Source organism: Cebus imitator, unplaced genomic scaffold (genome assembly GCF_001604975.1).
Source record: "Cebus imitator isolate Cc_AM_T3 unplaced genomic scaffold, Cebus_imitator-1.0 Scaffold0, whole genome shotgun sequence".
Lineage (NCBI taxonomy): Eukaryota > Metazoa > Chordata > Mammalia > Primates > Cebidae > Cebus > Cebus imitator.
Window position 1 is genome coordinate 2,765,451 of NW_016107315.1, and position 24,165 is coordinate 2,789,615.

Consider the following 24,165-nt stretch of genomic DNA (forward strand, 5'->3'; position numbering starts at 1 on the left):
GAGGAAGAGCTTATTGTTAGTTATCAGTCAGTGGGCACTGACTATATAAGGATTGGTGCCGGGTTTTATTAGACTGCTAAATGGTTCAGGTCTTAGTGACCTGGGTTGTCTGTGACACAGTCACAGGACACAAAATCCTGATGTATGTAACTGAAAATAGCACAGCTCTCTTTTAGCTTAATTAATTCATATTAAGTATGTAGATTTCTTGGCAGACATGTCTGATCTCAAACCCTGCTGGGTAATAGCATGTTGGTTTGTGTCCCTGTGTGCAACTCAGAGGAAACAACTGTTCAGGTTTCCTCAAGTCCTTCAAAATCTGTAGTGAACCGGGGCTGTAAGTCCACTGGGGATATTTCTGAGCTTGGCCCGAAGAAGCACCAGCGTTTCTACTCGCTTCTTCTTAAGCATGCAGAGGGCTAAAATGTATTTCTGTGGCTGAAGAAAGGATATATGTGCACATGGAATAATTTGAAGTTTATCGGAAAGTGTTTTGTGCTTTTTGCTGCAACCCACATGGCAGAGAACTTCCCTAGTGACCAGGCTCTTGCCTGCCTGGGTCATCTGCTGTGATGGGGAAGTTTGCACATAGCAGAGACCAGTCAAACAGACAGGAGACCCTGGAATGAGAGGTAGTGGAATGAATACCCACCAGACTCAGCAACACTGCCCGAGTTCTTAACTAAATGGACGCTCCACTTTTAAGGCAGAGATTTAAAAGAGCTTCTCTGCATGTTTCATCTTGAAATGCCATGGGAGAATCATAACAGAAGGGAGGAATTTCAGGATCTCCAGGCTTTCCTCTGGAAATGTGCCGCTACCTCTCAAACTACAACAAGCTTCTTTTTCTCTTTTCATGCTGTCCACGCTTAACCACACAGGCTGAGACCCGCACTGGGAACCTGGAGGGACAGAGATGACCAGAACCTGCGGCATCCAAGAATAAAGCAGGTCCACTCCAAATGGGTCAGGCCCACTGAGTGTAAGTAGTTCAACCTCCCTCAGGGCTCCTGTGGCCATGGTTATTCCTAGAGGGGGACTTTTTGCTCCTGACAACCTTGTGCAGCATTGAACAGCTCTACTTCTTGTCTCCCTGCCACTTCGATCCAGTGGTCCTGGGTGATGAGAAGAGAACTTGGCTTGGGTGCCAGGTAGCAGCAGGTGATTGGGCTTATACCCCTTAAGATCTGGGAACCAGCCTGTTTAGCAGGAAGGCATCTCTAGAAAATATTTGGAGTCAGCTGCACAGTTGAAAATGAGGTCTGAGTATGTGAATAGGGTGCTCTATCCTCAGCCAATCAGCATTCTCTCTAAGACCCTGCCAAGGAAAACTGGTCCTGGAATATAAGTCCTGTTTGTGTGTATAAATCCTGGGGCCAAACACTACTGTGGAGGCTCAAGAGCTGGGCCAGAGTTAGGGAGATTTTCAGGAGCCTGGTCCAGCCCCAGGACCTGCCTGATCCCTTTAAGAACAGCTAGCATGAAAGTACTGCTCATCCTAGGTTCTCTGAGATGTGAGCTTGGATCACCAGACATGATAGAGGAAGCTGGCAAGAAGAGGGAGGGAGGAAAAGGGGTTAGGGGGGAAAAGTAAAAAGTGGGAAAAGAGAACAGAGGGAGGAGAAAGAATGAAGAAGGTTCAGGTATAACTTTAAGACTGGATGTGGAAAAAATAAAAAAGAATGAAGAAGGGTAGGGAGAGAGGAGGAGGAGGGAGATGGGGAGAGAAGGTTGGCTCAGGCCATGCCTGTCTCTTTAGGTTCTTGGGATAAAAAGCATCTCCAAAAAGATCCCTACAAGTGGGCCACATACATTAGCTCTTTTCCTCCACATATCAAAACCTGTTCACTAGCGTACTGCCTTGAAAATTGTTCTCTGCCCTCTGGCTCCTCCTTTGAGAGTGAGTGAGTGAAGGATCCTCAGCATCCTTCCCCGAGATATAGCATCCATCCTTGTCCCCCGTCCCTCTACAGTGAGGACAGCCTCTCTCCCCGACCCGGCCCCTGCCTATGCTCCCTCTCTCCTATTTTCCTTCAGCTTGTGGCCTATGTCTGGAGAAGTGACACCTGGTTCCACTGCAGCAGAGGCGGGGCAGGACAGGGATCAACTTACATGGTAGAGGCTAGCCCGCATCATCTGGAACTGATCAATTAGCTTCTTATGCAGAGGCCGCATTTCTGGGTGCACAAACTTTTCATGAACTGCTAGCCCAACTCCAAGGATGTGAACCTATCAAAGTCACAAACAAGGCCAATCTGTGAAACACGAGCAGCCCCTGAGAATTGAAGTCATCTTGTAGTGCATGGCTTTTCTTACCTGGCTGCTGGCCCCTAAGCTCTCCAACACATACCTGCTCCTGCATAAGCTCCTTGAGCTGGGTGATCTTCTCCGCATCTCCTGGGTGCTTGTTGATATAATCTTTATCAAAGAAGGCCTGTGAAAGGAAAGGCCAAGTCAGGAAGACTCTTCCCAGGACTACTACTTAGGTGGGGCCCAGGAGACTTGAGTCCACTGATAACACCTAAAAAGCAGCCAGGCTGTCTCCTTATAGGTACAAACACCAGTCTGACCTGTTTGAACTTCTGGCAATTAGAGCTGTGTTTTTTGTCTGAGAAGGATTGAATGTAGCCAAGCCATCCAAGTCTGGATGTTGGCCCCAGTCCTTCATGGAGCCTGGATGGCCTAGGTAGGGTAGGCAGGACTGATGGGTGGACTGGGAATAGGGGCTAGCCTCTTATCCAGCCTATGACTCACTTCTTACGAAGGGCTGGGCTGCACTCTTGGAGGGCACTTAACATTGTCCCATAATCAGGATTACAGGTTACCCATCTCAGAGTTCAGAGAATAAAAATGAAGAAAAGGCCCTACCAGAGAACTATGCCAAAGAAATAGGGAGTGATAGGGAGTGTAGGGCCTCATTCCAGGACCATCCCAAGTTAGTTTAGCCAGGGGAGGGCATGTAGGGAAGGCTACCTAAGGAGATTACAATCTTGAGATGAGAAGCCTGTGAGCCTCCTTCCCAGCGAGGCTATCTGCGTGGGTTTGGTCTGTGGCCACAGCTTACCTCCTGATAGCGTGCAATGCCTCCATTGACAGCTGCGTCAATGACACCATTCAGGCACATGCTTAGCAGGTTGATGTTGCCATGCACCTGCTTGTGTTGATACTGGCTGATCAGGGAGCGTAGCTCCTGGTTTTTATTCTCAACCACTTGGATGGCATTCTCCAGAGGGCTCACCTCCACCTAGGGGCACAAAGCACACAGGGTCATCCCAGAAATGATGATAAGCCCTCATCATACTTCTGAGAGCTGGGGTCTAAGATCTGTGATATTGATTCCCCTTCCTTGTTCCTGTGAACTTGAGACTCCCATAGTCTTTTCTGATTTATAGGCACTTGGACACTTCTGTTTTCTGATTTATAGGCACTTGGAAGTACAGCAAATAATGAAGAACATTAGTTCTGAAATCAGAGCACTCTGGTTTCTTGAATCTCAGAGAATAGTTTTCTCATATGTGAAGTGGGAGGCTGAAAATACCTGCTGCTCAGGGGTGTTGTATGGATTAGATGAGAGAAGGTACACAAAGATCCTAGCACAGGGTTGACCTGTGGGAGCCTAGGCCAGCCAGGCCAAAGCTCTCTTTTTCTTCAGTCCTTAGAGAAAGGCCCCCAGAGCTGGAGCTGAGGGAGCAGTTGTGAAGCTCAGCTTCATCCGAGACATGTCTCACCAGTTCCCTCCTCTCCACTTCAAACCACCGAGAGATGCCAGGCAAGCTGTGGGTCAGAGTCAGCGTGGTACGTTCAATCCACAGGCTCTGTAGGGAGGGAAGAGGCAGGTGTTAGGCAAGTTTTGCCACACTCTGCCTACCTGAGGGATAAAACAGTGGTGAGTTCCCAAGAAAGTTGAGCTTGCCCCTGGACTTGCTGTGTGCACTGCCCCTGTTTTCCCACATTTGTTCACCTTGAATTCATTCTCCTTGTCCTTGGGGCCTTTGTGAAAAGGCCTGTCGTACCGGAACTTCCTCACATTGTTGACGCGGTAGAAGCTCTTGACACGATCTGGAACCCTATCCATCTGCAGAACATCCACATAATCTGGAATGGGCGTCACTGCATAGATCTGCAAGTCTGGGCAGGAAGTGAAGGAGAAACCCAGACTTGCCAGAGATGAACCTGAGAGGCTGACCCCTGTTATCTCCTCAAATGGGAGAAGAGTACCATAGCCCCTGCTCCTTACTGACAGCCCAGTGGTGGAGGCAGTGGCATCTTTAGGGGCAGATCAGACCCAAGCACAGTTAGGTAAATCTCTATCTGCTCTCTCCCCATCCCTGCTCCAGTAGTGAGTCTCATGAGCACTCAGCCAAGGTGAGATGTCAACAGCCAAGTGTTCTCTGGTAACCCTCTAAGAAACAAAGGGAAAGAGGGGAATGTAGGTATGCACCTCACAGGAGTGAGAGAAGGCTGCAAGGGTCTGGGCTTCCTCCCCATAGGTAAAGTATATTTACTGAAAAACAACTTTTAAATAAAATACTGTTTGAAAGTCTTTTCACATAGTTATGGCAACTGTCATGTGGTCTCCAAGGAAGCTGTATGTGAAAGGTGAGGGGTAGGGCAGTGTTGGCATTCAGACTTCCAAGTGCCACCAAACCAAAGGAACTCCCCATCTCTTCTCACTCCTCACATCCTTGGGACCCTGCCTCAGTCCACCTGACGATGACAAGGGACAATAACAGTACACATGGGAGTGGAGCAGGGCACAGCACAGGTGGTATCCCTGTGACAAGAGCCCTGATAGGGCCCCAAGTCACCTTGTACAGTGATTGCGCCTGGCTGCCTGGGCAGACTCCTCATAGGGCAGGATGGGGATTAAGCTGTTGGAGGCAGCTAGCCTGAGGGATAAAGGCCCTCCTGAAGCCCCACTGATGACTAGGTTACCCATGGCTACCGGTGCACCACTGCTTCCTCTGTGAGGTATTAGTGCCTTGCTAAGTGTGTGCGAAGCAATGAGGTCACACTCAGATTTATGACTATGGGATACCTAACCTGTATAATTGGCAATGTGGTAGAGGGGCAGCTTACTGGGTGGACCTCACCTCCCAGGGCCCCTGTCCTCCTCCTCCCACCCAGTGTCAAAAGATACACTGGGCATCGCACTGTAGGATGGCGTCATCAGGATGGTTTGGGTGCTGCATAGCGACAGCCTGCGGGAACTCGCTGAGCATCCTCTGCTGGAAGGCCTCCAGCCTCTCGTAGTCATGGCCACGGCACACGTATTCTTTGTTCTGCCACAAACATAAGAGCACACTCTATGTATGCCTTGCTTGTAGCCCCCTACCTCCATACTGGAGTCAGGAGCTACATATAGGACACACATATCTTAGGAGCCTTCTCTGTATCAGGCCCTGGGGCAGGCACAGGGCACTGTACTCAGTCCCCAGACAATCATGGAGGGAGAAGATGAAGGGAGAATTACACTGTGGTGTGGCAGCCCCAAGGGAAGGGAAAGGCTGCAAGAAGCTTGAAAGAAGGAGAAAAACCTTACCCAGGAAAGAGAGCAATGTGGGACATGGGATTTTAGAAAAAGTTATGTTTAAAAACAGTCCTGAAAGGTCCACCTAGGGCTGGGCATGGTGGCTCAAGCCTGTAATCCTAGCACTTTGGGAGGCTGAGGCAGGTGGATCACAAGGTCAAGAGATCAAGACCACCCTGGCCAACATGGTGAAACCCTGTCTCTCCTAAAAACAGAAAAATTAGCTGGGTGTGGTGGTGCATGCCTGTAGTCCCAGCTACCCAGGAGGCTGAGGCAGAAGAATCACTTGAACGTGGGAGGTGGAGGTTGCAGTGAGCCGAGACTACGCCACTGCACTGCATCCTGGCCACAGAGCAAGACTCCATCTCAAAAAGGTCCACCTAGGTCAGCCTGGTATGAGTGGGGAAGGACAATCTATGTGAATACTGTGACAACCAGGGCAACAGCAGTCAAGACAGGAAAAGGCAGAGCTGGAAAGAAGGTGTTTCTGTAGAGAACTGGTAGAAGGGTGGCTGAGGAGGCTGGCAATGTTACCAAACTGTGATTACTATGGGTGCCACCAAATAATTTTAAATGAGGGGGTGATCAAGTGTGTGATTTTGAAGGATCACTTTTATTAGTTGAGAGAAACAGTCTAAATGTTGCCCAGTGCCCAGTAGGTATGCAGTAACTGATTATTGCATTAATAACCCTTTGGCAGCAAATTCCTTTGCAAACATGTTAGCAGAACAAACAAACATAATTCTAACTACACGGTTCTTAAAACTTTATGTTATGTCACATTTAGTTTGGGTTAGGTCTCAGTTTTTCTCTTTGTGGACTGAAGTATTTTTGTGGACAAGGTACCCCCAACTGCTTGCTCTGCCTACTTCATAGCTGGTCATGAGTATGCTCCAGGTGGCTGGAGAAAGACAGTCTGCCCACCCAACTGCCTAACCAGACCCATTTCAACAAAATGGTATCAGGCACTGACAGCCCTTCTTGGTATGTCTTCAAAGGAAGAAAGAGAGAGAGAGGCTTCACAGGGCCAGCCATATGCTTCCTAGGACAGGGTTAATCACAAGGCAGGCCTTGGAAGACCGTGACAGAAATCCTTGAAATAGGATTTCTGTCTCCTTCTTACTTTCTCTGTCACTATGGGAGAACTTGGCTAAGGCTGGGCCATGTGTCTGTATTGTTTTTATTTGTTTATTTATTTATTTTTGAGATAGAGTCTCACTTTCTTGCTCAGGCTGGAGTGCAGTGGTACAATCTTGGCTCACTGGAATCCCTGCCTTGTGGGTTCAAGTGACTCTCCCAATTCAGCCTCCCAAATAACTGGGATTGCAGGCATCTGCCACCAAGCCTGGCTAATTTTTGTATTTTTAGTAGAGATGGGTTTTGCCATGTTGGCCAGGCTAGTCTTGAACTCCTGATCTCAAGTGATCCACCCGCCTCAGCCTCCCAAAGTGCTGAGATTTCAGGTGTGAGCCACTGTACCCGGCCTTGGCCACGTGTCTGGGTGAATCAGAAGGGAAGGACACAGTAGAAGTGAAGTTAAGATCAGGAGGAGTAGGTTGGCCTCTCCGGTGGAACAGACCAGTAGTCAAAGAACAGAAACATTTCTAAGTCTTTTGCTTGATAAATAAAACTGGCAAAGAAAGTGCTTGTGAAGAACTGGCCTTTTCATATCATTCATGTGAACAGCCCTCACCAGTGTCTGTTCATGGGTCAAATGAAGAAAAATAAAAATTCCCTCAAGAAGGGAGGGTTGGATGTTTTCCTGATTCTTTTCAGATTAGTAGATAATCACATTTGTGAGGCAAGGCAGGCAGATGGTCCAGAGAAACCAAGCTGACAGAGCTAAAGTAATAGACGGCCTGTGCATTCAGGGATGGTAGGAGAGTAGCCTAGGCTTCTGGGGAAGGCCCAGCAGGAAGAATGCACACAGTATTGACCTTGAGGCTGACTTTTGGCTTCATGTTCGCTTGGGTGAGAGCCCCAGCATCCCCACAAAAGACAGATCTGGCTGCCACTGCTTTGTACCTTGTTCTCGCCATCTGCAAGGCAAAGAGCTACCTCCACTGGGACTTACTATGTCTGCCACAGACGGAGCAGCTGAAATAAGGGACGGTAGCATGTGAGTTGGCCAATGAAATTTGTATGCATGAATTATACATGCATTATACCTCTCCTTGAGATTTCATCTTGTGTGGAGATGGGGATGGACTGATGGGTGATATTTCCTAACACCCCTTGTTATTCTTTCTCCATTACCAGGGTCTTTGAAACCACATTCGAAAGCATAATTTGCAAAGATAAAATGAGAAAAAGGCAAGTTACAAGGCCAGAATCATTAGTTTGTTAAAGGACTTTCTGGAAATGGTTTTGGTTTCTAATATCTTGTACAATAACTTCTATTTCTTTTGCTGACCTCCACCTCCATTGTTCTTTTTTTTTGAGGTGGAATCTCACCCTGTCACCCAGGCTGAAGTACAATGGCACGATTTCAGCTCTCTGCAACCTCCGCCTCCTGGGTTCAAGTGATTCTCCTGCCTCAGACTCCTGAGTAGCTGAAATTACAGGCACACACTACCGTGCCTGGCCAATTCTTTGTATTTTTAGTAGAGACAGGGTTTCACCATGTTGGCCAGGCTGGTCTCGAACTCCTGATGCCGTAATCCACCTGGCTTAGCCTCCCAAAGTGCTGGGATTACAGGCATGAGCCACTGCACCTGGCCCCATCTCCATTGTTCTTATATGATCTATACTGATGGGGATAGCAAATATGCCACTTCTGAAATGCCTGGGCTGGATGATCTCTAGAGATGAAGGAGGCCCAGTCCTCTTAAGGAAGCCTCTCTATTCATTTCCATTCTGCTACTAGAAACATTCCTGTGGAACAGAGTTAGAGCCTTCCTGGGGATCACAACTAGGAAGAGTGAGCTTGCTGTCCCTGTCATATTACTAGTGCCCCACACAGATCATTTTTCCTTCTAGCCTAGAATGATTACTGCCCAAGAAAAGTACAAGTTGACCTGCCTTACTCTGCAATGTGGTTAGCCAGGACTCTGCTGCTAACGTATTAGCTTTTTTTTTTTTTTTTTTAAAGGAGCTATTAATCTCGGTTGACCCTTGATATGACAACAAGCTTGTTAGTGCTCACTGGCTAAACCAATTTCTCCACGAAGACAGGATCCCAAATATAGCAAAGGGAATTTTCCCAGCTACTTGCTGAGGCTGTGGGGAGTGAACTTTAGTTAAAGATATTGGAACTGGGGGTGATCAGAGATTACGTCTCAACTGCTCCAGGCCCCATGCATTAGGGCAGCTTCATTTAGATCATCTGAGAACACATCTCTATCGGACTCAGCCTACAGTGTATGCTGACTACTCCTGGAGCCTCTGAATTGTGCTGAATACATAAGAAAATCACCACTGGTGTCAGTAGATCTCTCTCAGTCATCCTTTCCACTCTTTTTATATTACAGCTCAGTTTTCCAGGGAACAGTAGGGAGAAAAGGCTGTTGTCATCCTGGGTCAGAGAACTGGCTGCCTAGCAGAGGCTTTATACAGCCAAACCTAGTGCTTGGCAGCTCCCTAAGGATCCCAGGAGCCAAGTGCTGCGTCCTCCAGGTTCTCTCAAACCAATAGTTCTCCATCCTGGCTGCAGCCTACTGTTAAGGTCAGGGGTTTACTGGTGCCCAGGCTGAGAAGAGTCACAGTGGAAGTTCCAGGCACTGGAAGCAGAGGTTGGAAGGTACCTACGGGACACTCTTAGGCCCTTGTCACTTCCTGAAGAAACTCCATTGATTTGGTAAGAAAGCCTCCCTCATACATTCCTGGTAGCTACAGAATAATAGAGCAGACTAAAACAGAGTCTGAAGTTGGCAGCTAGTCCAGTAAAATAAAGCCAAATGCCAGTTGTTAACTAGTCCATCCTCTATAAAGAAGTATTCAGTAGAAGAGGCAAAAAAGGGAAGAAAAGAATACAGGTTTTACGTGAATTATGTGTAAACTATGTAAGTTCTTGTGACCACATGAATGGACTCACCCGAAGAAAGAAAGGAAACTTCCTTCCATAGAAGCCGACCCGAAAGAACTCAGGCTCCAGGCGTTGCTGCTCCATAATGTTGTCATAGTAGCTGGCCTCCATTTTCTGTGAATGAGAAAGGCTTTCCAGTTGGCTTGACTGCTGTTGGTATCCAAAGCAAGTTCTCCCAAGCCCAACTGGACAGTGTCTTCTGGAAAGGGATCATGGCAACTCAATCTAGATAAGATGTAAGTGCGTCTCTAGACATGATCAGCCTCTCTCCAGGGAGCTGCATCATGGAATAGAAAGCCCTCCGTCACCACTGTCTGATGGTGGGATGGGGACAGGCCTGCCCACTGCAGTCCTGTGTAGCTGCTCTGAATGTCCTTCCCAGGGAGTAGTCTCAGCCCTATAGAGATCTGGGCTTCATACTTGGGAGGCACACTTTTAACATGGACTTTTTCTGCCTGGGGATTTCTGGTTTTGACTGATACTCACCACACCAGTTGACCCCTGACTAGGTTGCTTATAGCTGGCTACCAGCAATTCTCACCGCTATTTTGCATCAGTCCAACTCTTGTTCATTTCTTATCTGACTAAAGATGCTAACAACTGTAGTGAGGAAGGCTCAGATGCCAACAGCACTGGTACTCATTCCAAGTTAGGATATTTTAAATTTAAAAAGATAACTAATATCCATGATGTCTAGCATTACCAAGGTCTATAACTTTTTCAGTTGTGGCTGACCTGGCTTCACATTCAGAAAAAACTCACTGAAACTTTGATAGGGAAGATACCTCTAAAGCATTCAATCAAGACAGCCTGGCAGAACTGGTCAAGAAGCTACTGCTAGAGGAACATGCCCAAACACCAATCTGTATCAGGGAACAGGAGAGTAAGTCACAAGGATGAGGATGCAGAAAGGGTGAGGTGAGACTTCTAGCCTCTTTTTTGTTGATGAAATCAGCAGCCGTTATGATTCAGAACCCAGCACCAGCAACCAAAAAAAATTTGGTGCAGACCTTCAAAGCCCATCGGGCATTTGATTTAATTTTTGAATATTCTGCTTCAAAGAAGGCAGCAAGTACAACATGCTTAAAAGTGACCATAAGCAAAGTGGGGAAAGCTCTTACAAAGATTTTGGATGAAGCATCCATAAACAAAACCATTCCAGGAAAAGCTTCTCTGTGAAGTTGACCTGCCACCTCCTTCTTGAAACTGCCATCCTATCCTGCCTATATGCCTGCTTCTCCCTTCTCTGAGCACTAGTGGCTCTTGTGGTCCAGATCATACAATTATTTGTCAGGTGTGTGTTTTGGTTTCCTAGTCAGACTGCAAATGTCTTGAGGGAAGGAGTCTTGGCTTTTGTTTCTCTTGTACTGTCCACAGCACTTAACCAAGGGCTGGGCCGATAAAGAACACTCATTTAGAAACTGATGCCAGTCAGGGATGGGGTAGGGGGAGGGGCACAGCTTACCCGAATCCAGCTGAGGCTTTGGTAATCATAGAGGGTCTCGTACTGACATGCCAGCTCCCTGCACAGTGGGATCCCAAACTCCCAGCTCTGTGTTAGAAACAGAAACAGGGCTTTAGCACCTCATCCTCAGAATGGCCTAAGCCCACATTAAACACATCACAGGACACAACAAAAGGCCTCCCGCCAGCAACAACTCATGTGTCACAAAGTACATTATGCCTCAAAACCAATTTGGGAGCATGACACAGCAGTGTGGCTTTCTAGCTCAAGCATAGTTTTTAGGTCTTAGCTCAAATGTCTCCACCCCCAAGAGGCCTTCTCTGACTACTTTGCAAGAATGGGCACTTCCCTGTCCATTTCTGTTCTGTTACTATGAAGTTATCGTAATTAAAAAAAAAATTACTTACTTTTTTCTTCTATTAGTCTCAACTGGATGATAAACAGAATGAGGGAAGGGGCCCTGTTTATTTTATTCTCAGAGACTAGAACAATGCCAGACATGTATCAGGTACTCAACACAGATTTCTGATGAGTTAATAAAACACTGGTTTTTAGATTAAGATTGTTTAAGCTCAGAAACAAGTATGGAAACCGAAAAGAAAATGCCTACTCAAGGATTTGGCAGTAGATCTGACAATTTCCTTTATGGAACTATTTGACTTTAAATTAGGATTCAGCTGATCCTTGCCTAGTTATATCCCAGGCTTTCTGTGGTATGGCTCCTGCTATGGCAACATGCCCATGCAACAGCCTGAGGGAAGGCTGCAGTGGCCTTCATTAAGAGGCAATATTATCCATTTCCTCCTTTAAAAAAATATATACCTCTTTTGGTTAGCCTGAGAATCATTAGTTTACTTGATATTTTACCTAGGCTCCCCAAGGCTCATACTAATTACAATTTTTTATTATAGGAAATTTCAGCATATAGACAAGTAGAGAGACTAGAAGAATAAACCCCTATCCATCATCCAGCTTCAACAATGACCAACTCACAGCCAATCTTGTATTATTCATACTCCATTCACTTACTCCTCCCCATAGTATTTGAAGAAATCTCAGATATAATTTCACCAGTACTTATTTCAGTATAATTCATTAAACATAATGACTGCATTTGTAAGAATACTCTTCAAAATAGCATCAATGAGAAGAAAAACACTTTCATTTGGGATTGTGTTTCTCAAAAGAGGGTATTTTTCTATCCTTCAAAGAAATTAACGCTATACAGATTGAAACTGCAGGACCAATTAAAAAGATTAAAACAAACCAAAGAGGGTTTTTTGTTGTTGTTGTTTGTTTGTGAAACGAGCTCTTGCTCTGTCACCCAGGCTAGAATGCACTGGCATGATCATAGTTCACTGAAGCCTTGACTGCTTGGGCTCAAGAGATTCTCCCGCCTCAGCCTCCCGAGTAGGTAGGACTACAGGTGGGCTAAGTGTGTGCCACCAAGCCTGGCTAGTTTTTAAAATATTTTATAGAGATGGGGTTTTGCTATGTTACCTTGGTTGGTCTCAAATTCCTAGTCTCAAGCCATCCTCCCACCTTAGCCTCTCAAAGTGCTGACATTACAGGCATGAGCCACCACACCCAGCTGAAGAAAATTTTAAATAGACCATGATTTGTTGCTTTAATACAATGCCTGTGCCTCAGTGAGCCAGAAAACCTCTTGTATCCCCATATTACAGCTTTCAAGGGGGCATATATCAGTCCTCTCCAAGTGCTGCTTGGGCAGATTTCAGCAATGGACCCACAACAGGGACTACCTGGCTGGCAGCTTCATGGGGTAGCTAAGCAGCTGAGTTGTGTACAGACTTCTGGCATGCTTGCCAAGAGCCACATCATGGGAGACTGCTCATTTAGGTGATAATGGCTGCATGTGGGGCTAAAGACACCCTGTCTGCCAAGAGTAGCTTCCAGTAAAAACAGTAGCTCCCAGGTCTTCTCCATTGGGATCAATACTCATTTCTCTTACTCTGGCATCTCTGCCCTAGATTGTAACCCTGATGTTCCAAGGCACCTCTCTCCACCACAATTATCTTTAGAATGAACCAGGACCAAGAATTTTAAAGACACTCTGCAAACCTTGAGAGGTGTGCTGGAACACTGGTGGGTCTGGGGGCTTTGAGAGCTGCCTCTGCGCAGCTAGTAAATACACTACAGGTGCAATGCATCCCCATCTACATCTTTCACCCTGGTTTCCCTCCTTCAAGCAGGAGGCAAAGCTAACTCTAAAACTCCCTACCAGTGTCTGAAATCCAGTCACTTCTACCAGCTTCTGCAGATTTGTGCTTTTGTTTGTTTTGTTTTGAGACAGAGTCTCACTCTGTCGCTCATGCTGGAGTGTAGTGGTGCAATCTTGGCTCACTGCAACCTCTGCCTCCCAGGTTCAGGTGATTCTCGTGCCTCAGCCACCCAAGTAGCTGGGACTACAGGTGTGTGCCACCATGCCTGGCTAATTTTTGTATTTTTAGTAGAGACAAGATTTCACCATGTTGGCCAGGCTGGTCTTGAACTCCTGACCTCAAGTGATCCTCCCGCCTTGGCCTCCCAAAGTGTTGGGATTACAGACATGAGCCACCTTGCCTGGCCTGATATGTGCTTTTATGCATCCTTTTTGATCCCTGTCAGGAACAGCACAAAAAGTTGTACTGACTTAGGGCTCATTGTACTCAAATGGCAAAGGAAGGGAAAGGCATGGGCCGCCAGTCTGGTAGTCTTTGTACCTCTGTTTACACATTACATATTAAAAGTAACAGTCATTCCTTTAAAATGAGAATGGACCATGGTAAACCCTCAAGCAGGAGAGCCCAAGCCCACTCACACAAAGAAGGGTGGTCTAGCCCTGATGGCCTGTTAGCCTCTGTCCAGCTTCCCCTCCTGTCTGCTCCCTCCACCTAGAGATGAAGGACCAGCTCCGATGTTCACACCACCCATTCCTTCTCTCAACTCTCACCCTGCCACATCATGTCTCTTTGGAGTTTTTCTCTCTCCATGTCTGGCCTGGGAGAGCTGACTCTCTGTGGCCCAGAGCCCAGTCCAAGTTATAGCAGGTTTGTAGGTCAACCACTTCACTATTGGAGAGAATGGCCCAGGGCTAGGCTATGGCCATGTGATTAGTCATGGCTAATCCTCTTGGGTACCCAGGAAATAAACATGGGACCAAGGGGGACTGTATTGTCTAAGGCAGACACCAGAGAGTATGTGCCAGCTTTGAGGGATGTACTGGAATAACGGTGGGTCTAGGGGCTTTAGAGTTGCCTTTGCACAGAGGCAATGAATATACTACAGGTGCAATGCATCACCATCTACATTTTTTCCCTTGGTTTCCCTCCTTCAGGCAGAAGGTAAAGCTACTCTAAAATGCCTTACCAGTCTCTAAAATCCAATCACTTCTCTTCTACTACTCTTTGTCCTCGTTCATTCTAAAGATCATTGAAGTAGAGGCCTCGGAGTGAGTGCCTTGGAGCAGCAGGGTTACAAACTAGGGCAGAGATGCCAGGAAGACAGATGAGACTTGATCCCAATGGAGGACATCTGTTTCACTGGAAGCTACTGTCAGCAGGCAGGGAGTTTTTAGCCCTACATAGGGCCATCATCGCCTAAATGAGCAGTCCCCATGAGGCATCTCTTGGAGTAGTGTGTGGAAGAAAAGTCAGGTGGGGCTTGCCTTGTGAGGCAGGTGTGCTGGCAGTGCTGAGGGCTAGAAGCTCACCCCCTGTTCTTCCTTTCTTTCTTTGCCCTTCTCTCGTTGCCAAGATGGCTTTTTTTCTTGGTGCCAAACATCCCTGCCCTACAGGAGCATTTTTCTCCCACAGCATCTGGGTTTTGCTTTTCTAGAGCCACGGTTTTCTTCCTGAAAACCCTGAATATTTTCAAAAACAACTGGTTAATCTCAAATAATGGTTTCATCAGGAGCTGAGGCACAGGAACAGATAAGGTAGGCCTTCTGTGTGAGCCTCAGAGAGTGGGTCTGATGTCTGCCCCTTTGAGGATGAGTTCATGAGAAGGCTCAATGAGTGGTCTCTATTCAGCATAGACTCTGCTCCTCTAGCAATTCATAGCGAAGGCAGGATTGCAGAAGAAGTGAGGAGATTCCTAAGAAGGTGGCCTATGGAGCCTCCTAGTCCTTCTTGTCCATCTATAGTACTCAGGCACACTTTGTGTTTTACTCCCTAGTCCATGTTAAAGTTTAATCCTGCTTTTCTACGGACTACTATAATGTGGGATGAAGATGGGATGCTCATGCATCTCACTGGTAAACTCAGTCAGAAGAGGATAACTCTCCACTCTGTACTCTGTGCCCATGGAAAAGAAATGAGGAGAATGAATGCACTAAAAGCACACATGCATACTCATACCATGCTTATGTCATTCCCTCTGAGCTAGGAGGGCTTGCTGGGCATGTGGGTGAGGGGCACTCCAGGTTAGCCAGGTGCCAGGAAAGCAGGTCTAAAACTGCACATGAGGGGCTCTAAGTCAGGCCCTGAATCAGCAAGAAGCAGAGGCTTTGGGTCAGCATCGTGGATCAGTCGCATGGGCTGGCTGAGAGCTGAGTATGGGCATCCTTTCTGGGATAGGTTACGTAAGAGTTTCTGTGCTTTTGAAAGGTTCTTGCTTACCAGTACATTCTCTGTATGGGTAAATGTTTTCTGAGTGAATATTTTTGACAAATACAGAAGTCTCTCATGTTATGTAAAACTGAAGAATGTTTTCTGATTTATAGGCAAAAGCCATTAGTGTTTAGATCTTTCTTTTTGATGAAAAAAACCCATCTCAAAAAACCAATTTCCATTCAAGTCAGGGGCTCAGCTACTACAGTTCCCTGAATGACCCTATTTCAGCTTTCTAAAATGTGCTCAAAGCTTAGTAATGAGAAAATGGCTTCAACAAGTTTTTCCAGCACATGGGCCACATTCAATAATAAGTAATCAGAGGGCGAGCCCACGTAGAACTCTTCCAGAGATGGGAGCAGAATGGCTGGGAAACCCCAAGGAAACCTAAACCAGTGCTGACAATGCTGCCAATCCCATAGAAGCTCCTTTGATGGAGAATAACCCCAATATGAGAGGAGCCCAGGCTGTGTTGTAGGGAAGGGAAATCTAAAAAAAGAACACATACCAGTAAGAGGCAGTTCAGCCCTCCTTTGGCTATGGTTAAAATCCATTCATTTCTACCACTCATATTATCTTTTCTTTCTTTTTTTTGAGACAGCATCTTGCTCTGTCGCCAGGCTGGAGTGTAGTGGTATGATCTTGGCTCACTGCAACCTCTGCCTCCCGGGTTCAAGCAGTTCTCCTGCCTCAGCCTCCTGAGTAGCTGGGACTACAGGCACACACCACCATGCCTGGCTAATTTTTGTATTTTTAGTAGAGACAGGGTATCACCATGTTGGCCAGGATAGTCTCAATCTCTTGACCTCATGATCCGCCTGCCTCGGCCTCCCAAAGTGCCGAGATTACGGGCGTGAGACACCACGGCCGGCCTCAACCACTCATATTTTCTAGGACAGCAGATTAGAAAGCTGTATCAGTTCTTTAAGTAAATCCAGTAAAAACAAACAGGGTTCCAGAAGCCCCTGCTATAGAAGCATTTGTATTTATAGATATGCAAAGCTGGAATGTGGGGTGGTCTCTAACATCTACAATGTGGATATGGCTTTCAAGCCACAGAATTAAGCTGTTGTCTTTTTCTCCTTCAGAGAAAATCATGTTGCCTCCCAATCTCAGGCACATAGATAGGCACTCGCCACACACCACCACCATCACATAGACAGGCACTCACCACACCCACTCACCACACACCACACCCTGCAGTTGCTGTTAACCCTATGGTGTCAAGATGCCATGCATCACAGCAGAAGCTAAGAGGCTAAAAGGCTTGCCTACTGACACCTACCTTGCCTTTGTTGAAGTAGTGAATGATCTTCCGGCACAGTCCCTCCTTCCGCTGCCACTCTGTCTGAGATGGGTAGTGGAGGAATTCCCGCAGTGGCCGGTCCTCCCACTGCAGCAGCTCACAGTAAAGGAGCAGGGTAAATGCAGCCTCTGTGGAGACAGGCAGCACGGAGGTCCAGGGGCTTCCCTTGCTTAGGGGCCCAGGAGGAGCCTGGTGTCAGAGGACTATGCTGGGCAGAATGCCAGCACAACTCATGTGCAGCCCAGGTCAGGGACACTGGATACCAAAGATGACACAGTGGGGCTGCTTAGCAAGTCAATAACCCTTGTCCATAGCATGAAAGAGCCAAATATCCTGGTAGACCCCTTCCTTCCATGGCCTGGTCACCTGTTCTGGGCTCCAGATAAATAATAAAAAATGGCTCAGTTACCGGAAAGTCTGTGCACAGGTTGCCTTGCTTTGGTAAGTGTTGACACATCAGAGAGAGCTCTTGGGATCCTTTTTGCTCAACTGACTACAGATTCCTTTCCAACCTTCTCAGAGCTGGCTCTTAGGGCTCTATTACCAGAGGAACCTAAATTGATACTGGACCCAGGGTGAAGGCCTGGCAACATCTTACTCTACGTGTGGAACAATTAGAGAAGGTTAGGTAAAACAACAGCAGTGAAATACCATGGCTCCTGACATTACAAGAGATGAGTCACACTGAATGACAGCCACTGCTCAGGGGCCTCATTACACAGTTTTCTCTGTTCTATTTGTTCATTTTTAGTGGGCATCTCCTACTGGCAAGTTAGTTAGTTCTAGCTTCTGTGCTTCTGTTTGGCTTTCAAGCCCCTACTCAAATCTACTCCCTATGACTATGAAGAATCTCATTTATAACCATTTATTGACCCACTTCCAGTTTTAGCTAGGCCCACTTGCCTATGTCCACTCTTTAGGCTCCTCTTCATCTTTGCCTCTTTGCCTGTGCCCTTGCCACTGGAACTGATGTACACACCTCCTCATGGGATTAGGAAGCCTTTCCTCTCTAGGGACAAGCCCTGTGGAACTCAGGCCCTCCCTCTGGAGCTTAGAAAACCATGGAAAGTCTTTCTTTCTTGCCTATTTTCTTTTTGGATGTCATTCCTGAGCCGTCAGAGACAAGGCTTAGCACTCTTTCTCTGTTCAAATCCCTGACCAAGCTTCTCAGTCATGGCCCAGTTCTCTAGGAGTTTAGCAAATGCTTCTACTGACATATAACATTTATCAAAGTCTTTTTCACTGCCTTCTCAGAGGGTTGCTGGGATCATGGGTGCAAGTGGATGCAGAGAATGGCAGACTCAGCCCAGTCATTTTATTTTATTTTATTAGTCAGCTGAATTTAAGATTCAAAACCCAGTCATTTTAGATTTAATTCTTGCCAAGCTGTGCTATCAGATAAGACAGCATCTATGCCAACCACTCTCTAATAGCTAGAGATAAAGAAGGAGGATTCTCTGTTTCTACAAATCTATCTCATTGCAGTGGTGTTTGCAGACAAGAATAGCTTAAATTTCCTGGTCTATCACACAAATTCAAGTCCTATAGCCTAAGAGCTAAGACATAATGGCTGGTCACCACAGTGGAAAAAATGGCTCTTTTCAGGGAACGCTGGCATAAGGCAATCAGACAGGACACATGTGCATGCATACAACCTTCTAATTCAGCGTGGTTCTCAGTAAAGAGTTGTGACAGCCACTTTGAAATGCTTTAAATTTGTTCTAGTTAGAAAAGTCCTTCTTGTTAAATTATAGATACAATGAAAGGAGCCCTGTCTGGCCTGTCAAGAGGTCAGATGAACACTCTTCATGCTCTACATTGAGAGCTCAAGGTGAGGCTGCTATGCAGTTGCAGGGTCTGAACAGCCTAGCCTGCAAAGAAGGTTGCTAGTGAGTTCTGGAAGTTCCAGAGTTAGGTAGATATTCCTTTGTTGTAGCCTTAGCTCCAGCTTTGAAAGTCCTAAAAAAGGCTCTCTGTTCATAAGGAATGACAGCTCAGGACGCTATGAACCTAGTGCACCAGAGTTTTGAGGTCACCCTAGAGACTACAGAGGATTGGATAGTAGGAAAGGAGAGTGAAACAGCTTCAAGTAGTGGAGGACATGGCATAAACGCACAAGTGGAAGTTCTGCCTGCCTTCTTTCCACCACGTGCCACAAAGGAGTTGAGGCAAAGGAATGAGGTGAGGGGATAGCACAAACCCCAACATTCTGCTGAGATCTGGCAGGCACCAGCCTGAAGCCTTTCTCTGCCAGTTGTACAAATCCCTTCAGTTTGTCCTCATGGTCAGGCATGGCTCTCTCCTCTCCCCACTTACCTGTGTAGTTTTCGGCCTGCAAATGCATGTCACAAAGCTTATGGATGTAGCGGATATACATTTCTTCCTTGTTAATCTCAGATTTGTAAAAATTCTATAATAAAGAGAAGGAAACACACATGAAGATGAGAGAGAGTAAACTACCTGTGGAAGCCATAGCCAAGCTCTGGGCAGCTGGCGAAAGCCATGGGTGTGCTGGGCAGGAGGGGGACGGCAGGCCTTGGAGGCAGATAGCACCAGAAAGAGAATGCACCAGCCAGAAGGAATACCTGCTGTGGGTGGAACCACAGGTAGGTCTATGGGAGCCCTGGGTAGTGTGAAAAATGAAAAGCAACAGGGCAGATCAGGAGTCAGGGCTGACTGTGAATTGGGGTATATCAGGGTTGGTGGGTCCTTGCCAAGAGGTCAGGCTAGAGTTCTGTCCAAAGAGAAGCTCATTTCATTCCTTCCCCAAGTAGGAATGTGTATGGGGAGGTGCAGGGCCAAGCCAATCACAGTGCAGGACAGAAACCATTTCAGTAGGCAGAGAGAAGGCAGGGCCCATGTCCTCTCACCATCAGGTTAACAGTGCAGCCAATCTTCTTATTCTCTGTTTCCTCTCCTTTCATGCAGTCCCTGGAAGAGAGAGCACAGATGAGTACCAGATATTAAGTGGTGGCCTTGGGACAACACACAGAACTGTAGTATTACTGGGGCATTAGGATGACCAAATCCCAGATTGAGATATCCTCCAACAGGAACTGCTTCCATAGATAAGGACTCTACTGTGAGCTCCTTCAGCTTTGGACACACTCTCAGAGCTCAAAGATTTCTGTTCAACTGAACCTCTTATTCTGGTGGCAGAGTACAGAGAGAGCCCAGAGCTATATCAGGGTATTAAGTGGCACCTACCAATGTCTTTGGCACAAATCCTCAATTTCCCATAAAGGGAGGAACAGAATTCTCCTTAAAGGGTAGGTTTCATTTTGTAGGAGTGCTAAATAGAAGCCAAGACCCTCCACCTCGGGGCCCTAGCTTCAGGGCTCTGTACATGTTCACCACCTAGCTGACACTTCTCCCTACAGTTTCCTTCCTGTGTGCTAGTCTTTGGAACCATCTCTCACCAGAAGCAGCAGGTCTTGTGCTTAAAGTGTCAGCCAGTACTGAGCTGCATTCGTACCTAGCAGACTCTGGGTGTAGGAGGGGTCAGGGATGACCTGTGAGAGACAGGACAATAGGAACATTGAGAATGTATCCTTTCCAAGATAGGGAGAGGGCTGATATCAAAGCCAAGGCCCTCTGGAAAGGAGCAGAAGCCTAGCACAAGGAGATAAAGGGGAATGAGAACCAGACTGGTGAATCCGGCAAGAAATCTCCTATGCACACAGTCAGCCAGAGTGCCATCTGCCTGATGTATCTTCTTCCATAGCAGCCCACACTGCTCTGAAGATCTAATTTCTTGTGCAGCTATATATTAGCAGCTCTGGGGAAAAGCTGTAGAAAGGGGTTTATATAGATTTCTAGGGTAAGGTTGGAGAGTGTCTTTGGCTTTGCTCCACTGACAGGCACAGGGCCCAGTGAAGAGCAGTACAGCTGAGAGACAGGGGCCCTAGGCGAAGTCACTGAGCTTCTGGATGGTCATGTGACAAACCTAGTTCTCCCCACCTTCCCATCATGCAGAGGAATAACCCTGAGGTGACTTCTCTGAAAGAAAGGAATGTTGAAAATCCATACTCCTCTCACAGAATTCTGCAAAGCCAAATGTCCTTTCTGTGGAAGTCTCCTGTCAGAGTTGACAGGTTTGTGAGGTTTGAAACCAAGGCCCTCCTTTCTGGGAGGGGTTGACCTATCAACATATTTACCACATAAGACATTTGGTTCCTATGTAGCCAGACATGTGGGTCTTGAACATCCCTCTGCAGAACCTGTCCCTTTAGTGCTAGCAGGGCCAGGAAGCTGCTTGACTTTTCAAGAGGAGTGAGCCTGAGGTCAGATGGTCAAGTTTTTCCAAGCAACCCAAACAATGGTAGAAGGCATCTTGTTTCCCCAGTGAGTTGGCCCCATGAAGGGAAGTAAGACCTTATCTAGCCACTTAGGCATTTAGTGATTTGTATTTTCCATAAAGCATCTGAAATGTTTACCAAGCACTAACTTCTGTTAATAACCAGAACTTCATAGCTAAGTCCATTAAACAGAAAGGGACTGGCCTTAACACTGTGATATCAGGGGCATTCTACACACTTCTGTGCTCTATGACTGCCTCTCCTCTGTACTGCTAACAGCAGACTCTTTTGTGTAGCTCTGCATCACTTCTGTGTGGCTACTTCATGGTGGATGTCTTTTAAAGTCTGACTTAGGTGCAGCTGTTGCTTTCCCTCTTGCTCTTTCTCTGAAGGGTGAGCAGGAAAGACTCCTGAAAGAAGCATCTGAAGCATCTGGCTCACCTGGGTAGTGGGCTGGCTGGGGATTACATCAGTGACCAGGTGGCCCTCACTGCAACCAGAGGGGCCTGGGAAACGCAGGCTTCATAACCCTCAGTCGCCCATTCCAGGTAGAGGTTCTACTTTTGAGCTGCGAAGGCTTGGCAACTCTAGCTCTGTTCCTGTCTGTTCCAGGCACAAACAAAACCCTTCGAGACCTCTGCTTCCTAACCTGGGAAATATAGTTACTACCAACGAGCATCTTCATATCTGACAGAGTGTCTGAGATTCACACAAAAGTTAAAGACATTGACATAAAAGTTGAAGAGGTATTCATTTGAGTATCTAAAGTTTTGCCAATCTAAAATTGAGTCTTATGTGACAGGTTCAGGTAATTCTAGAGTAAAATCTATTGATTATTTATTTAATCAATGTGTGTGTGTGTGTGTGTGTGTGTGTGTTTGCATATTTATTTATTTATTTATTTTATTTTAGACAGAGTCTGGTTCTGTTGCCCAGGCTGGAGTACAGTGGCACAATCTTGGCTCACTGCAACCTCCACCTCCTGTGTTGAAGCGATACTCCTGCCTCAGCCTCCTGAGTAGCTGTGACTACAGATGCGTACCACCACGCCTGGCTATTTTGTATTTTTAGTAGCAACAGGGTTTCACCATGTTGGCCAGGCTGGTCTTGAACTCCTGACCTCAGGTGATCTGCCTGCCTTTGTCTCCCAAAGTGCTAGGATTACAGGCGTGAACCACCGTGCCTGGCCTCAATGTATATATTTTAAAACTTTGAACAATTATTTTTTCCTTTTTGATGTCCTTTCCTTGAGTCATATCAACAACTATTTTCTTTTCTTTTTTGAGACAGGGTGTCACTTTGTCACCCAGGCTGGAGTACAGTGGCACAATCTCAGCTCACTGCAGCCTCAACCTCCCTGGCTAAAGCAATTCGCCTACTGCAGCCTCTAAAGTAGATGGGACCACAGGTGCACACCAACACACTCAGCTATTTTTGCAATTTTTTCTAGAGATGGGGTTTCGCCAAGTTGCCCAGGCTGGTCTTGAACTCCTGAGCTCAAGCAATTTGCCTGCCTCAGTCTTCCACAGTGCTGGGATTACAGGCAGGTGCCACCGTGCCCAGCCAACAACTCTTTAATTAGTAAGTTCTTGAACTAACTGCATTGAGGTAGAGGAAAAGAGTTGCTTGGTTTCTGCATGGTCTCTCCAACAAGTTTTATCACTCATTATTCACTATGCATCTGCCAGGAGCCAGCCCCCAAACAGAGGAACAGGGAGATAAAAACAAGGTTCCTATCCTCAAGGAGCTAGCCCTCTTTTGTAAGGTAAGATAGAAAGATGTAAGGTAAGATAGAAATGATCATCATTCATTGTGTGCACAGAAAGGTAAGCTCTTGGCTTGGGAAAGCTTCCTTGATAGGGGTGAGCTGGAAGACCACTGTTGGGAGAGTACACAGCATATAGAGAAACCTGAAGGGAAAATACAAGTGGTTAAGTGGTGACAACTCGGACAAAGAGATAGGGCATGGTTCTTGAGTCAGCTAGATCTGGCTTCAAATTCTCGCAGTGGTACTTCTTAGCTGTCTCCTCGTGGATTAAAAACGTGAGGATGCTTATGGGATTGGAGACAATGTATGCAGGAGCACTCATGTGGTAGATTTTCAATAGACAGGTGTCATCATAAACATCATGCTGTTTCCTTTCACATTAGCAAGGAGCAACATTGGGAGGCTGGGGTGTAGGGTATAAGTACCATGGGAACTAGCAGAAGATAGGTCTGGAGAAGTGAGCAAAGGTCAGTGATGCCATATTAAAGACTATGGATTTTTTGTAGTTACCACCACTGAGACAAAAAATAGAGAATCAAGTTGGTTTGGGGCATGAGTTTGAGCTGCTTGTAGAGGGTGGCTAAAGAAATCAAACAGGCAGCTAGAACAAGGCACTGGAGCCCAGGAAATTAATTTCTGCTCCTTCTGTTAGGCCATGGTGAATAAAGCCAAACTTTAGAAAATGTTTTGGTGAGGAGGAGGTGCAGAGATTTGCCCACCTCTCTTCCCTGTCGAATTGCAGCTGTAGGAAAAGCTAGGGACCAGGTGTGAACAAAGAATTCTCCTGTTGTTAAAGGGGCCCCAAGGCCAGCTTTGCACTTGAAAGGCCCAGGAAAAACGGGCTGAAGTTCACACAAGCATAGCTGTGCCACAGAAAGAGTGGATGCCTAAGACGTGAGCACATTTCTCAGGAATTCCATTTCCGTATCCAGGCCAGTGCATTGAAAACCTGACTCTTTTATATAGCAGCATCTTCTACTTTAGCAGCAACTAGAGGCAGGCTTAACTCTCCCATTTCCTGATCCATGAGCTAAAAATGCTCCCCTCGTTTGGCATTTGCACAGCTTATTGCACTGAGAAGGCAACTATTACATGGAGCTGGGTTTCATTTATCATTTCTCCTCATCGTTCTCCAGGCTTCCAAAAGGCACCCTTAGCCATCAC

General features: G+C 46.6%; 1 protein-coding gene across 7 annotated transcripts in view; it reads right to left on the minus strand.

Moving 5' to 3' along the window:
* Positions 1-24,165, minus strand: part of DOCK3 (dedicator of cytokinesis 3) — a 682,827-nt gene that overhangs the window by 17,390 nt on the left and 641,272 nt on the right. For all 7 annotated transcript variants that reach the window (XM_017497238.2, XM_017497162.2, XM_017497072.2 and 4 more), the window contains 11 exons: positions 19,806-19,866; positions 19,252-19,345; positions 16,915-17,063; positions 11,020-11,106; positions 9,564-9,668; positions 5,141-5,282; positions 3,962-4,128; positions 3,729-3,815; positions 3,065-3,244; positions 2,351-2,434; positions 2,113-2,229 (listed from right to left, as the gene is read on the minus strand). In XM_017497238.2, the coding sequence (XP_017352727.1) occupies positions 2,113-2,229; positions 2,351-2,434; positions 3,065-3,244; positions 3,729-3,815; positions 3,962-4,128; positions 5,141-5,282; positions 9,564-9,668; positions 11,020-11,106; positions 16,915-17,063; positions 19,252-19,345; positions 19,806-19,866 (1,273 nt within the window). The remainder of the gene's footprint in view (positions 1-2,112; positions 2,230-2,350; positions 2,435-3,064; positions 3,245-3,728; positions 3,816-3,961; positions 4,129-5,140; positions 5,283-9,563; positions 9,669-11,019; positions 11,107-16,914; positions 17,064-19,251; positions 19,346-19,805; positions 19,867-24,165) is intronic.